Source organism: Aotus nancymaae, unplaced genomic scaffold, assembly GCF_030222135.1.
Source record: "Aotus nancymaae isolate 86718 unplaced genomic scaffold, 86718_ANA_hifiasm-v0.15.2.pri h1tg000019l, whole genome shotgun sequence".
In the NCBI taxonomy this organism is placed as follows: Eukaryota; Metazoa; Chordata; class Mammalia; order Primates; family Aotidae; genus Aotus; species Aotus nancymaae.
In genome coordinates this window covers 42,604,181-42,621,107 of record NW_026988431.1, presented here as the reverse complement: position 1 = coordinate 42,621,107, position 16,927 = coordinate 42,604,181, and the positions used below count along the sequence as shown (strand labels likewise).

The 16,927-nt window shown below is 38.0% G+C and overlaps 1 protein-coding gene across 7 annotated transcripts in view; it reads left to right on the top strand.

Annotated features, from left to right (window-relative positions):
- The first annotated feature begins 2,986 nt into the window (after nucleotides 1-2,986).
- Nucleotides 2,987-16,927, top strand: part of HLTF (helicase like transcription factor) — a 52,392-nt gene continuing 38,451 nt past the window's right edge. For all 7 annotated transcript variants that reach the window (XM_012437115.2, XM_012437112.3, XM_012437114.2 and 4 more), the window contains exons 1-5: nucleotides 2,987-3,210; nucleotides 4,661-4,868; nucleotides 13,156-13,322; nucleotides 14,880-15,013; nucleotides 15,922-16,019. In XM_012437115.2, the coding sequence (XP_012292538.2) occupies nucleotides 3,191-3,210; nucleotides 4,661-4,868; nucleotides 13,156-13,322; nucleotides 14,880-15,013; nucleotides 15,922-16,019 (627 nt within the window). In that variant the 5' untranslated portion in view covers nucleotides 2,987-3,190. The remainder of the gene's footprint in view (nucleotides 3,211-4,660; nucleotides 4,869-13,155; nucleotides 13,323-14,879; nucleotides 15,014-15,921; nucleotides 16,020-16,927) is intronic.

The window sequence follows — 16,927 nt, the reverse complement described above, 5'->3', positions numbered from 1 at the left end:
TAGTTGAAGAAAAAAGCCACACATTTTTTGAGACAACTGTGAAAATTTGATTATTAACTAGTTATTAGAAGATACTAAGAAGTGACTTATTATTAATTTTGCCAGGTCCATCGTTTTTAGAGAAATTAGTGAAGGCCATTATAGGCAGGGTGGGTTGGGAAGTGATCTCAGAGATGAAGCTACAGTGGGAGGAAGAGCCACATATGCCACTCTTGGATTTCAGGTTCACTGAATCAAACAGGGAAGTGAAATGACATGATTAATTTGCATAAAAAGTCTGTGTGTTGAGGGGTACTGATGAGAAGTGTATTTGTGACTGGGAGGTGGCTGGCTGGAGAAATTCTGGATTCCTTTTCTTTCCATACTATTCCTACCCAGATTTATCAGTAAACCTTTTGGTTCTCTTGGCTTCATCATCTTCCCTTTCCAAGCCACCACCATCTCTTACCTGAACACAATAATTTCCTATCAGTTGCTTCTATTCTTGTTTCTTATACTTCTCCACAGAGCTGCCAGCATTTTAAAAAGCCTAAATCAAGTCATTATTCTCCTGCTCGAAACATTCAATGGCTTTCCACTGCAGTTAAAACACAAACTTTACTGGAGACTTTAAGTTCCTATGTAATCTGGCTCTTCTCTTCCCTACCGTCCTTTTAATGTCACTCTCCTCCTTACTCACCAGCCCAACCCCAGAAGCCACCCTACAGTTCATTTTTCAGTTACAAATGTTCATTTTTCTTATGTACATGTGATGCTGTTATTACAATAGAATAAATCAAGAAAAAGCCCAAAAAAGTTAATTTTTCAGAAAACATCTAGTGTAGTAGTTCTGAAATTGCAATTGCTGTAACATTTTAATCAAACTAGTACAAATTGTACTTGATCTTAAATAAAACACATGAAGAATGATTAAGGGAAAGAATGTTCTACTCCTTGTTCTGGGATGTAAAATACTGATAACATGGAGAAAACTGTTAACTTTAAATAGCAAATTTTAGTTCATTCAAGCCACATTCTTTAACTATGGGACAGTCATTATTCATAGATATTAGGTCTTTTAAATTTAATTAATTAATTTATTTCTGAGACGGAGTCTCACTTTGTCACTCAGGCTGGAGTGCAGTGGCTAGGTCTTGGTTCACTGCAATCTCTCTGTTCACTGCAACCTCTACCTCCCAGGTTCAAGCGATTCTTCTGCCAAGCTGGTCTTGAACTCTTGACCTCAGGTGATCTGAACTCGGCCTCCCAAAGTGCTGGGATTATAGGTGTGAGCCAATGCACCCAACTGATCTTAAGTCTTGAAAGAGCTATATTCTCACATTTGGAATTTTTTCTTTGTCTAATGAGTATGGCTTTCTTACTCTTACATATAAAATATCAATTTAAGCAATTTCTGGCATATTTTCCAAGAATTTATTTAAAATCTGGCACACCGAAAACTGAACCTGTATTGTCATTTGCCTCAACACACTTCAAGAAGAACATAAAACAATTAAAAAATAATTTGAAATGCCATTGTCTTTATCTTCTTTATCACCTTTGGTAAAATTAAGTAATACATTGCTTCAAATTCTATTGCTCATCCATGGTTCATGAATACAGATAATTACAGTTTATTTATGATAATGAACAAATACTTCTTGAAAAGCTGACCACTGGCCTGGCACGGTGGCTCATGCCTGTAATTCCAGCACTTTGGGAGGCCGAGGCTGGAGGATCACCGTAAGTCAGGAGTTCAAGACCAGTCTGGCCAGCATGGTGAAACCCCGTCTCTACTTAAAACACAAAACTTAGCTGGGCGTGGTGGAGTGCACCTGTAATCTCAGCTACTCAGGAGGTGAAGCAGGAGAATCGCTGGAACCCTGGTGGCGGAGTTTGCGGTGAGCCAAGATTGCACCTTTGCACTCCAGCCAGAGTGACAGGGCAAGACTCCGTCTCAATTTAAAAAAAAAAAAAAAAAAAGCTGACCACCTAATACACTGTGCTGACCGGCCTGTAACATGGACCTCTCTGTGACGGGCAAGTATTCTCTGGCAGTTACAGGGCGCTGCCTATGCAGCTTGGCGCCACCACCAGCCTCCCGCCCTCTGCGGTTAAAAGGTCAGCTTCTGGGGCAACAGCGTCCTCTCCACCCCGAACGCACAGGGACCAGCCCTACCAGGCCTCGGCTGCAGCTGTCCCAAGGCGAACCGTCCCAAGCCCGCATTCTCCCTCCAGTCACCTCAGATTCTGGAAAGCGGGCCGCGAAGGGCCTCAGAGCGCCTCTCTGCAGTTCCCTGAGGAAAATAAGCGTCTCCCCTGTTTGGAGGGAGCAGCCACGTGCCCACGGGGGAAATGGCCCCGAGTCCATTTCCAGCAAACGCCCCCGTAGCTGTAATAAACGTGTGATGGCTTTCCTGCACCAAGAAAGAAAAATTTTTCTTAAAAATAACAAAAAGAGGTGGGGAGGGGACCCTTAAGTCCCATTTAAGATTTTCCGAACTCGTTGTGCCTCCTACATAAGCTGAGGCTTAAAATGAAAATTTGGAGCGAAAGTCCCCAGGGTTAACCACAGGGAATGAAGAAAGGATCTTGCCGGTAGCTCCAAGTCTCCCAAGCTCTTTTAGTATAAGGCCCTATTACGTGTCACATTAGATGAGGAAAAAATAAGAGGGAGGATACAGTAGAGCCTGAAGAATGGGGTTGCGTCTTAGGATTTGTGAGGTAAAGGAAAGTCATCTCCCTCAGTTTGAGGCAGGGAAATCAAACAAAATGCCGGCACCGCCGGCACCGCAGTCACACTCCTGCGGCCGCGTGGCTTTCCCGCGCGCCCGCCTTGGGGGCGGGGAAGAACCCGGATGGAACCGCCCTTGCAGCCGGGACCCCCCGCCGTCTTTGAATGGCAGCGGGGCGGAGTTGCCCTCCCTTCTGTGCCTTAATTGGTTTGGCTCCGCAGTTTCCTCTTCGTGATTGGGTTTTCCCAGTGCCAGTCACAGAGCGACGCTGGTCTCTCAGATTGTTGCTAGAAGGAGACGGCGTCGACGTCTGACTGGACTCGCGGCGATTTATCCTTCAGCGGTGCGCTCTGGATCCGGCGCTCGGAACTCGTCCCGGGCTTCAGGGCTGCGGGGCCTGGAAGGAGGCGTATCGAGGAGGCCCGAGAACGATCCAGGAGAGCCGAGGCGCTCCTCTTGTCATCTCACTCACCGCCATGTCCTGGACGTTCAAGAGGTGAAGGGGGTGGAGGGGGTGGGGCGCTGGGGTTAACCAGGCGTCCCCAAATGAACCTGACCTTCCCCGCGTTCCTCCACGTTCCCCTGGCGATTTGTACGGCTGTATTCGTTCTGTTGGTCGCATATGTGGCCTCGGGGGAAATAAATGCATTGTCTTGGCTGGCGAGTCAGGGGCTCCTAGGGCGAGTCTTGTGTTAGGGACTTGGGAAATCTCTGTCACTGACTGGGGTGGGGGGGCCTGGGGCTCAAAGCCTCTCGGCCTGTGCTTTATTCAACAAAACATCCATTAGATACCCACTGTGCGCCAAGCACTGCTCTCGGTGGAGGGCCGAGTAAGACAGCCCTTGCCCCCAAGTGGCTCACAGCTTATGTGTATGCACAGACGTGGAGATATATATTTGCAGAGGAGCTAATAGAGGTGCGCACCGCTTGCAAGGAAAACGCATCGCAATGAAAAGCGACTGTTCTTAGGAAAATGGAAACTTCTTGGAATGTTCCGGTAGACTTCCCCTCATTTTTCATTGTCCAAATTGGTTTTCATGGCTATTTTCCAAACAGTTACAGGTAACGGGTTTGGGGTTAGGCTTAAACCAGCGATGGGAGCTGGGTACGGAAGGCTTGGGGCCAGTTTCCCACGGTGGCGTGATTTGGATGCAGGAATAAAGTAAGTGTTCTGCTCAGAGGGAGTTACAGTAATGGATGCTGGATGTATTTTCTGGAAAGTTATAAACAGCATCATGTACAATAATAGTTGTATTTTTGTAAGTCTTTTGTAGCTCAATCCGTATTGAAATGTTGACATACAATTTTATTTATTATTTATTTATTTGAGACGGAGTCTCGCTCTGTCACTCAGCCTGGAGTGCAGTGGCACAGTCTCAGCTCACTGCAACCTTCGCCTTCCGGGTTCAGCCTCGCGGGTTCAAGAGATTCTCCTGCCTCAACCTCCCGAGTAGCTGGAATTACAGATGTGCGCCACCACACCTGGCTAATTCTTATGTTTTTAGTAGAGAAGGGGTTTCACCATGTTGGCCAGGCTGGTTTTCAAACTCCTAACCTTAGGTGATCCTCCCACCTTGGCATTCTAAAGTGCTGGGATTACAGGCGTGAGTCACCACTCCTGACTCTTAATTGTAGTTACTAACATCATATACATTTCAATTTAGACGGTTTTCACTATGAAAGAGATTTGTGAGCTCTGACTGGGCTTTTCACTTCGAATACCTGGGGAGCAGGTAGAAGAGCCAATATTGATCTGGTGGAGTTTCTGGAATTCTTCTCCACTCACTGCAATTTCTGCTTTAACCAGAGTAACTATTAATCTTTAGTGTGATTCTCATGTAAGATTTCATTTGCCAAAGTAAAGCACAAGAAAACTACTCATATGGTCTTTGGAAATACTTGAATATTATGTTGTTTTTCTTTGCCTTTTTTTTTTTTTTTAATAGGGATCCTGTTTGGAAGTACTTGCAGACTGTCCAATATGGAGTTCATGGAAATTTTCCACGCCTCTCATATCCAACTTTCTTTCCACGTTTTGAATTTCAAGATGTTATCCCTCCAGATGACTTTCTAACTAGTGATGAAGAACTAGATTCAGTTTTATTTGGAAGTTTGAGAGGTCACGTGGTTGGACTACGTTATTACACGGGAGTAGTGAGTATAATAGTAGATAACTAAGTTAAATTTTGATTTTATTTGTGGCATTAAGATAGAATTAATTAGCAGGTGATATATATGGTTAATCTTTATTTTACTTTAAGTAAATTAAATATTCGTACCCAAGAAATAACAAATACCTCAAGTGATCCTCCCGCCTCAGCCTCCCAGAATATTGGGATTACAGGAGTGAGCCACCATGCTCTGCCCCAGTGCGTTATGTTTGGTTATTATGGGCACCCTGCCCTCACACCCCAGTGCCTTGGCATGTCATAGATTTGTTGCAAAAAGGAGGTCTGTTTTGTGGAATCTTCTGGATTTTATTTCATTCCTCCGTGTGTTTCTTACGTTTAAGCTTTTCAAATCTTTTTTTTTTTTTTTTTGCTGAGGTGTCTGAAACTTGTTCAGAAGGAGATTCCTTGTGAAAGAGTTTCATGTTCTTGATTTGTTTTTCTCCTATATTTTCTTTACATTGGAACTTTTCAAATTGTTTTTTGATGATCTGAAATGTATTGTCTAGGAGATTCCTTAGGAAGAAACGATAGTTCCTAAGTTTTTGTATCTTCCTTAATTGTGGCATGTTATGAATGATAGTTTCATAAAATGAAAGTTATGAAGGACTTAATGACAGTTTGGCTGAATTTAAAATCCTCATCATATATAGTTTCTCTCCATATCCTAATGCTGCATAGCATGGAATTCTCAGGCAGCTATGATTTTCTCTAACTTAAGTGAATTGGATGTTTCTGTTGTTGTTGTTGTTGTTGTAGTTGAGACGGAGTCTTGCTCTGTTGCCCAGACTAGAGTGCAGTAGTGCAATCTTGGCTCACTGCAATTTCATCCTCCCAGGTTCAAGCGATTCTCCTGCCTCGGCCTCCCAAGTAGCTAGGATTACAGGCACCTGCCGCCTCACCTGGCTAATTTTTGTATTTTTAGTAGAGACAGGGTTTCACCATGTTGGTCAGACTGGTCTCGAACGCCTGACCTTGTGATCTGCCCGCCTTGGCCTCCCAAAGTGCTAGGATTACAGGCGTGAGTCACTGTACCTGACCCTTTTTTTTTTTTTTTTTGAGACTGAGTCTCATTTTGTCACCCAGGCTGGAGTGCAATGGCCTGATCTGGCCTCACTGCAACCTCTGCCTCCCAGACTCAAGTGATTCTCCCACTTCAGCCTCCCAAGTAGCTGGGATTGCAGGTTTTCGCCACCACACCCTGCTAATTTTTGTGTTTTTTTTTTTTGTAGAGACAGGGTTTTGCCATGTTGCCCAGGCTGTTCTGGAATTCCTGGGCTCAAGTGATCCGTCTGCCTCAGCCTCCCCAGATGCTGGGATTCTGTGCCTGGTCTCTAATTTTTTCTAATAGATTCTTGAAATCTATCAGTTCTTATTTCATATCTATATATTCTCTAGCTCTCATATGCATTTCTGAGTTTTTGTGTTTTCAGGTTTGTGCTAATTTTTCAAAACTTACATTGTTTTCGATAATTATTTTATACCACTGTGAAATACTAGATTATGGTAGTTATTGATCTTAGAACAATCACTATTTGTTGATCTTAGAATAATCTCTATCACCTCAGTAAACTAATGTGTGTTGACTAAAAGTAATCATCAGTTTTCTTATTTTGCCAAACATATATATTTTAAATATTTTTTTTTTCCAGGAACACTGTGTTGAGATATCATTTATTTCTTAATTAATACATGTTCATTAGTTATTTTTTTTTTGAGATGGAGTTTTGCCAGGCTGGAGTGCAATGGCGCAATCTTGGCTCACTGCAACCTCCACCTCCCAGGTTCAAGATTCTCCTGCCTCAGCCTCCCAAGTAGCTGCGATTACAGGCATGCGCCATCACACCTGGCTACTTTTTTGTTTTAGTAGTAACGGGGTTTTGCCCTGTTGGTCAGGCTGGTCTTGAACTTCTGACCTCAGATGATCCACTTGCCTTGGCCTTCCAAAGTGCTGGGATTACAGGAGCAAGCCACCACACCCGGCCATGTTCATTATTTTTAAATGGCTAAGAAAGCATTAAACCTTCTAAAGTCTACCACCCAGAACCATAACTGATTTTCTATACTTGTTTCTGTGAGCATATGCATGTAAATTGGAATCATATTATGTATTAATAAAAATGAGATCATATTATCCCTATTATGATCACTATTTTTTCTCTTAGCTGGATATTAGGAATATCATCTGTATTGGACGTTTAGTTTCCTTATTGATGGATATTTTTCAGTTGATCACTATTATAAAAAAGTAATAAAAATTGAGGTATTATCTTTGCATACTTGTTATTTTAACTTTTTCTACTTTATTGAGATGTGGTTTGCATATGATAAAATGTACATATTTTAAATGTACAAGCCTAGTATTTTGGAAAAGATATATACCTGATAACTACTACCCCAATCAAGATATAGATAATATCCATCTCCCTGAAAGTATCTTGTATCCTCTTGCAGTCATTTTTCCCTGCTCCTGCCCTAGGCAACAAGTCTGAGTTTTATCACTATAGATAAGTTTTACCTATTCTAGAACTTCATATACATTAAATTATACAGTAGGTACTATTTTAAGTCTGGTGTTTTTACTCAGCATAATTTAGGTACTTCTTAGGTCAGTTTTAGTTATTTACATTTTTGAAGAAAAGCATCCATTTTATTTAGGTTTTCAAACTTATTCCCACAGAGTTGTGCATAGTAATCATTTATCCTTATAAAATTATAAATGTAATTTTTTGGAATTGGGGTTTAGTGGTATGACATGTTGCTCACAAGTAGCCGTAACTCATATTCCTGAAGGATTTTGAGATCAAGGAACACATAAATTCCCCTTTATTCAGTGGTTCTAGTTCTTCTTTCCAAGTTGAGTAGCTATTTTTTTGGTTGTTTTAAGTTGGTGCTCTGAACTTTAATTTCAGTACCCTTTACTCTGAATTGCCAAGTTTTGATAAGATGTGCCATTTTTAGTCTGCCAGAACACAATTTGTATGCTTTATTAGCTCCATTAAACTTTTTAAAAACTTAGAAAAGTGGTTATATTCGTGTTTTCATTCTTTGCATTACACATTTGTGTCTATTCTTACATTCTTTTTTATTGATTAACTATGACATTATTTCTTTTCAAGGCAACCTCTCTTGGATTTTTCTTAATGCTTATGTTTCTTGGCTTAATAATTACTCTTATATTCGGTTTTTCTATTTAGGTTCATTTTCTTTTTTTTTCTTTTTGACTTGTGATTTGAGCACTTAATTTGAATCATTTAATAATAAAATCTTTTACCTTGAAACGTTTTAAGTATTGCATTGCCTTTAGCTACCAAGTTTTGTTATATAGTAGTGTTCTTTATTTTTAACTCTGGTGTTTTTTTATTTTATTTTTATTTTTTGTTGTAGTTTTTTTTAAAGTGTGTTTTCAATAAGCATATGGTTAAATTTTTTATTTTCTGACTCATCAAAGGGTTTATTTTATAATAAGGTGGTTTATTTTTTTTTTCTGTTTTAAAATACAGTTATGTGTTGCTTAATGATGAAGATACTTTCTGAGATGTGTTAGGTGATTTATTTGTGGGAACATCATGAAGTTTACAGGATGTTACTCTATTGAATACTGTGGGCAGTTGTAAGACATTTGTGTATTTAAGCATATGTAACATGAAAAGGGTACAGGAAAAAATACTGTATAAAAATTAAAAAATGGTACACTTTTATAGGACTGCCCCATTATAATCTTGTGGAACAACTGTTGCATAATATGTGTGGTCTGTCTTTGTGAAATGTCATTATGCAGGGCGTGACTATACTGATTCTAATTCCTTTTGTTATTCTTTGTCTTTTTTTTATTTGTTTTTCTTTTATTTATTTATTATTTATTTTATTTTATTTTTTTATTGCATTTTAGGTTTTGGGGTCCATGTGAAGAACATGCATGTCTTTGTCTTTTTAATATATATATGTCCTATTTTTTCTTGCTGCTTGGACCATGTTTTCTTTGTTTTCATAGTCTCCAGTATTTTGGCTCATACGTATCTGATTTAAAATTCTAGTAATCAGTTATTTGTAAGGGCAGTTAACTAATTGTAATTAATAATAGCTTATTATGATAAATTACAATTGTGTAATACCTTATTTGAGATGAAATCCTCAAAAATTGTTAGTTTTATGCCCTTTTTTGGTTATATATTTTCTAGGATTTGCATAATCTGGTTTTAAAAAGGTCATCCTGTAGGCAGTGCCAGAGGGGCGGTGACTGGTATAGAACAGAGCTATCCTCATAGATGTAGCTCCAAAGGGCTAGAGATGAATATCTGTCTGATACTGTGGTTCTGGCTGTAATCTCTTGAGTCAATAGACAGATGCTGGGAGAGCTTCGAAGCAGCTTTCCTGTATATTTTCAAGGAATTTTTAAAAGTTGAGATACGGCCTGTGGCGGCGGCTCATGCCTGTAATCCCAGCACTTTGGGAGGCCAAGGTGGGCAGATCACGAGGTTAAGAGATCGAGATCATCCTGGTCAACATGGTGAAACCTCGTCTCTACTAAAAATACAAAAATTAGCTGGGTGTATTGGCATGCGCCTGTAGTCCCAGCTACTTAAGAGGCTGAGCCAGGAGAATCGCTTGAATCCGGGAGGTGGAGGTTGTGGTGAGCAGAGATTGCGCCATTGCACTCCAGCCTGGGCAACAAGAACAAAACTCCATCTCAAAAAAAAAAAAAGTTGAGATACATTTATAAAATTTTAAAGTGTACAATTGAGTAGTTTTTAGAATATTCACAAGGATGTGCAACCATCCCTACAATCTGGTTCCAAAACATTTTTATTACTCCAAAAAGAAACCTCATTCCCATTTGTAGTCACTCCCGTTATCTCTACCCCTCAGTGTCTGGCAGCCATGAATCAGTCTACTTCCTGTTAATTTGGATTTGCCTCCTCTTCACATTTCATGTAAATGGAATGATACAATATATAGCATTGGGATCTGGCCTCTAATACTCCGTTTTATGATAAATAGATTTTTTTTTTTGGTATACCGTTTTAATTCCCTTGTTTGTCTTACTATATATTTTGAGTTACTTATGATTGCCTTAGGGATTACAATTAACAACTTAATTTATGAGAACCTGGTTTGGATTAGTGCCAACTTAATAGTATATAAAAAACTTTGATGCTGGGCGCAGTGGCTTACACCTATAATCCCAGCAGTTTGGGAGGCTGAGGTGGGTGGATCATGAGGTCAAGAGATTGAGACGATCCTGGCCAACATAGTGAAACCCCATCTCTACTAAAAATACAAAAATTAGCTGGGTGGGGTGGCACATGCTTGTAATCCCAGCTACTTGGGAGACTGAGGCAGGAGAATCGCTTGAACCAGGGAGTTGGAGGTTGCAGTGAACCGAGATTGCACCACCGCACTGCAGCCTGGCAAGAGAGTGAGACTCTGTCTCAAAAAAAAAAAAAAAAAACTTTGCTCATAGCTCCATCCTGTTGCCTTCCTTTGTGCTGTTATCATATAATTTATATCTTTATATGTATATAGTATACCTATCAACAAAGATTATAATTAATTTATATACTTTTTAATTAGATAGAAAACTTACAAAACAATCATACTTTAAAATTAAAAAAATTTTTTTTAATAATTTTTTTTTTTAAGTGACAGACTCTTGCTCTGTTGCCCAGGCTGGTCTCCAACTTCTTCGACAGTTTAATGGTGATGTGACCAGGGGTGGATCTTTTTGAATTTATTTTAGTTGGAGTTGTTGAGCTTCTTATGTGTATAGATTACTGGTTTTCATCAAATGGGGTAGTTTTTGGCTGTTATTTCTTTAAATATTTTTTCTGCCTCTTTCTCTTTTCTCCTTATGGTACTTTTATTATGTGTGTGTGTTGGTACACTTGATGTTACAGGTCTCTGAGGCTCTATTATGTTTCTCATTTTTTTGTTCCTCAGATTGTATAATCTCAATTGACCTATCTTAAGCTTCATTGATTCTTTCTTATGCCTGCTCAGATTTGCTGTTGAGCCTTTCTGATGAATTTTTTTCTTCAGTTATTGTACCTTTTGACTCTAGAATTGCTATTTGGCGAGACACTGTTTTCATGCTTTTAGACATGCATTTTCATGTTGAAAGAAATGGTTTGCTTTAGGTCTTTGAATTTTTTAATTTTTTTAGAGATAGGGTCTTCCTCTGTTACCCAGGCTGGAGGGCTATGGCATGATCATAGCTCACTGTAACACTGAACTCCTGGATTCAAGCAGTCGTTCCACCTCAGACTCCTGAGTAGCTGGGACTAGAGGCATGTACCACCCTACCTGGCTAATTTTTCTACTTTTATTTTCTAGAAGTGGGATCTTGCTATATTGCCCAGGCTGGTCTCAAATTCCTGGCCTCAGGAGATCCTCACACTTCAGCCTCCTAAAGTGCTGGGATTACAAGTGTGAGCCACCATGCCCAGCCCCTTTCAACATACTTAAAATAACTGATTAAATTCTTTTTCTACTATGTCAAACGTCTGTACTTTCTTGGGGACAGCTGATATTGATTGTTTTTCTTCCCTGTGTATAGACCATACTTTCTTATTTTTTTTGCATGTCTTGTACTTTTTTTCTTGAAAAATGGACATATTAAATAATGTGGCAACTCTGGAAATCAGATTCTCCTCCCTTCCCAGGGTGGGTTGTTTTTGCTGATTTTGGTAATTAGTGTGTGTTTGCTAGTGACTTTTCTGCATTAATTCTGTAATGTCTATTCTTTATCGTGTGTGGTCAGTCACTGAAGTCTGTACTTGGTTAGCTTAGTAGTCAGCTAATGATTGTGCTAGAACATATAAATCACACATTCTTTACTGAGAATATCTCTGTGTTGGGGCATTCCTTCAACACTCTAAGGCAATTGACAACTTCCCTTAGCTTTCACTTCTGGCTTGTTTAAATGCCTCAAGTTCAGGCAAAGGTGAGAGTTTAGGGCCTTCTCAGGTCTTTCTTGAGAATGTGCACAGCCCTGGTCATGCATACCAGCCCTATGCTTGCTTTTGGCCTTCTAGATTTCCAGAAATACACTGGAGCTTTTCAAAGCCTTCACAGACATCTCATTCCCTAGTTTTTCCTTATAAGCCTTTTTGTTTTTCTATTGTTTGCTTCAGCTGTTATCCACTGCCTCAGATAGCCATGAAGTTATACTTTCCTGTAAAATTGTTTTTGACATCACCCACCCAAGGGAGATTTTTTTGGTACTGGGTGAGCTCAGAGGTTAAATACAGTCAACCTTGCAAGTGGGATCTTCTGGGGGAACTTTAGGAGAATAACAATTCTTTGGGAATGAATCTTTGAAAGAACTATAACTCCATTCTGTTTTTTTCTGGTGACTGCTAGGCTTTACCTAGCATCCCAGCAAGCTACAGTATAGCTGGGGATGGGACTAAAGTACTGATATTCCGCTGTTTTTCTTGAATAAATGTTCCTCAGATTTCTGCAAGCCTTTGATTTAGTTCTCAGAATTCTGAAAACATTTGATTCTGAAGATAATTTATCTAGTTTATTTTGTTGCTTTTATTGAGGAATTTTTGAAAGTCCTTACTCTACCATTCTTTGTTGTGTTCTTCAGTTTTTAAAAATACACATCATTGTATTTAAGTTACCTACACAGTTTTTAATAAAGTAAAATCAGAATGGCATGAGTTGAAGGCTGGATATATTTTTCTTACCCAGTTCCATCCTGAATTATAAATGCTTTATTCCCTGACTTTTATGTATTCTGGATAATTCAGGCTCAGGAACCACCCTGTCTGCGTTCAGATCCTAGCTCCGATACCTTTTAGCTTTGTCACCTTGGGCAAGTTACTTAACTTTTCTGTGCTTCAGTTTTCTCATTTGTAAAATGGGAATAATAATAGTACCTCCCAATAGGGTTGTGAAGATTTAAAAAGTCAGTCTATGCAATGTACTTAGAACAATGCTTGACACATAGTAAGCACTCAATAAAGTTAGCTATTTTTTAGAAGTTATGATGTAGAAAATTTTATATAATATGAATTTGCTAGTTTACATTTAACTGTATTTTTTAGATTTTAAGGATTTGTTAACTTCCTAATGAATATAAATTAGAAAAATATTGAAGAATCACAATAAAATGTATTATTTACTATTTCTGTAGTTTGTGTCTAAGAAGATATATTTTCTTAAGTGCAGTACACAGCAGTAATGAATGGAAAATCCCAAATAAAGTATAACAGTTATTGTCTGTTATTTATAATATAATACTATCTGTTTATTATTTTTATTAGGTTAATAATAATGAAATGGTTGCATTACAACGAGAGCCGAATAATCCTTATGATAAGAATGCGATTAAAGTAAACAATGTGAATGGAAATCAGGTTGGCCATTTAAAGAAAGATCTTGCAGGTGCTTTGGCCTATATCATGGACAACAAATTGGCACAAGTTGAAGGGTAATGTACTTTCAGAATTTAATTTTAATAATTGTGAATTATAGTCATCTTTCAACTTGTTAGGGCTTCTTGTTAGAGCCTATAAAGGTATACTAACAATTTCTATCACTGTTCTTTTGGTATGTGTTAAATAAATGTTTTAATTCTTCTTTTGCATACTTCCACTACCCCAGCCATCAAACAATTGTCCTCTCATTTTCCTACGGAATTATTACCGTGGAGAAAAATAAACTTTGGTTCAAATATTAGGAATTGCATTCCATTTTTCCAAGCCTTTTGGTACCTAGGTTTAGGAATTTGGAAGTGTTCATTCGTTTATTTATTTTGAGATGGAGTCTCACTTTTGCCTAGGCTATAGTGCAGTGGTGTGATCTCGGCTCAGTGCATCCTCTGCCTCTCGGATTCAACCAACTCTCCCTGCCTCAGCCTCCTGAGTAGCGGGGATTACAGGTGCCTGCCACCATGCCCAGCTAATTTTTGTATTTTTAGTAAAGATCGGGTTTTACCATGTTGGTCAGGCTGGTCTCAAACTCCTGACCTTAGGTGATCTGACTGCCTCAGCCTCCCAAAGTGCTGGGATTGCAGACATGAGCCACCACACCTGGCCTGGAAGTGTTCATTTATATCAGAGGTTATAAGCTGGTATTCTGTGATAGGATATAGATGAATTTCATTTTGTCTGCAGTGTTTTAGTCATTTTTTCATTTAGTATTTATATTGAAATAGCTAGCTAGTCAGCATTTTATACATATTAATTTATTTCCTTAAATACAAAAACTTTTTTTTCTCTTGACAAGAGGAAGATCTGGCAATGCTGGATGAGTTGTGACTTCCATATGACAAAAGTTGACTGGAACTGAGTAGTAACTTTCCTTTTAGCTAGGGCATATACTCTCAGTTTTACTACCTCTTTATTTTTTTCTTTTTTTTTAAAACTCTTTCAGTCTTTTAGTTACTTTTTCTCTTTTAGGCATTTGTACTTGTGATCTCAATTTAAGTATTTGGAATATTTAGGATCTTTATATTCTAATTCTAATTTTTAGGATATTCATATCATAATCCTAGGTGAGTTTGGAAGATAAATGCTCAGTGATGTCTCACTTTGTTTTCTCCTTTTTCAGTTAATCAGGTTTTTCTGATTAACTGGAAAAGGAGATATTGAGAATAACTATTAGTGAATCACAAGTTCTTGCATTCCCCATTTTCCAAGCAGAATGATTTATTACCCTCTGGTTCTGTTAGCCAAAGCTCTACCCTTTCATTTAAACTTATTTTACTTATCTTACAATCTTGTTTACATGCCATCCATTTATTTTAAAACTGCTTTATTCCATTTTCTCAATTTTTTCTGGCACTCTGGTTCTAAAAATCACTCTTTTCTTCTGATTGTTTATGATTCTATTCCTTGTTCTTTTTCTCTTTAAAATCTGCCTAACTAACTCCTTCTTAACTTCCATGCAAAATGTAAATGATACACTTAAAATACTGAACTGATTCTTAGTGGGGATAAAAAGTAATGCTTCTAATTTCCCTTTCTTTTTCTCCCAAATATAATAGGGTAGTTCCTTTTGGTGCAAACAATGCTTTTACCATGCCTCTGCATATGACTTTTTGGGGAAAAGAAGAAAATAGAAAAGCAGTTTCAGATCAGTTGAAGAAACATGGATTTAAATTGGGTCCTGCACCAAAAAGTAAGTTTACAGTTTAACTTAATGTTATTCTGATATAAGATGCAGGGATTATAAAACATTTATTCTCTCTTGGAGTTTGTTGGCTAATTTGTGCTCAAGGCTCCAAGTTACAACTTTTAATCAAGAGTCTTTTTGAGGAAATCTCTGATTTTTCCTTTTGCCTCTATTGAAATAATATAGATTCACACATAAAAATATTTATGGTCAGAATAACAAGAGTGAGGGGATATTAAATAAAAAATTAGAGAAAAAAATATATAAGGAAGTCTCATGTATACCCTCCCCTAATTTTCCCTAATGGTAACATCTGGAAACCCCTGATTTTAAACATTCTTTTTGATAAATTTTAGACAAAAAGAATCTTCTAATAGGGAACAAAAAGGATTGCTTGGCAAGAGTTTTTTCAAATAATGTGAAATTGCTTGTGGTTTTTGAGTGATTTAGTATTTCGCTTTTAAAAAAACCTCTAAAATACCAGGCTTTTAATGAAGTTTGTTATGCACATTTTATTTATTTGTATATTTATTTTGAGATAGAGTCTTCCCCTGTCACCTAGGCTGGAGTGCAGTGGCCACGATCAATGACTCAGTGCAACCTTGACCTCCTGGGCTCAAGCAGTCCCTCCACCTGAGCCTCCCTAGTAGCTGGGTAACAGGTGCGCACCATGGTGCTTGACTAATTTTTGTATTTTTTGTAGAGACAGGATTTCACCATATTGCCCAGGCTAGTCTCGAACTTTTGGGTTCAAGCGAACCGCCTGCATTGGCCTCCCTAAGTGCTGGGGTTATAGATGTGAACCACAGCACCCAGCCCTGTTAGGCACATTTTTCAAAGCTACTTATTATGTATTATTAAAAGATAAAAACATTTTATTGGATGGCTTATTCTTTTCATTTTGTAAATAATAGCTTTCGGATTCACTTTGGAAAGTGGTTGGGGCTCTGGAAGAGCTGGACCAAGCTATAGTATGCCATTGCATGCTGCAGTACAGATGACAACTGAACAGGTATGCTTCTCTTTTATTTTGTAATCTAAAAGTGAATTTTAAATGTTGAAGATTTGTATTTAAAAGAACAGGATGAATATGTTTGTGGTCTTCAAATATATTAAGTTATCATGAAACATGTTATAGAGTAAATAAAATATATATATTTGTTAACATTTATATAAAAAATACTGATAAAGGATAAATCCATACATGAACATTTGTACCTAATATACAAAACACATGTTATTGTTTATGCATGGCATATTTTGTATTTGAAATGTTTTAAATGTTCAAGTAGTCATTTTAAGAAAAAATTGAAACTTACTCCTTTCAGTAAGTTTGCAAATGCAGTGCCAAATTCTTTACATTAACTTTGTCTAATTTGTAATTCAGGATGAGTTATGCTGAATTTCTTTGAAAAAAAAATCATAAAATAAGTTAATGCAGATCAATTAAAAAATAACATTAAAACTTTTTTGATGTCTGTACCCACCAGTGTTAGTCCTTTTATCTACTAATTGTGGTTACCATATTTACCTTGCTTATTGTTAGAAGGACTTGAGCTTGTGTCTGGTAGGTAAACCCCAGGTTACTTCCGATTTTTAGACCCGGCCTGATTTCTTCTGAGCTGCTGCTGTGTGTTCATGTGTTAATTTTCAAAAATGTCTGTTTTACATATATGTTGGTATAAAATTGGACTGACCTAGTTTAAATAGTCAACTAATTTAGCATAATAAAATTATCCTGTAGTGCATGGCAAATTCCCTATCGCAGTAATAATGAAATGTCATTGACCTGGCAGGACTGACAAAATATTTTGAATACAACTGATAGCATCACAGAACTTTATGGCAGAAAGAACCTTAGAGATAATATAAATTTAGTTCATCCCTTTCATTTTATAGGAATAAGACACAGGACTATAA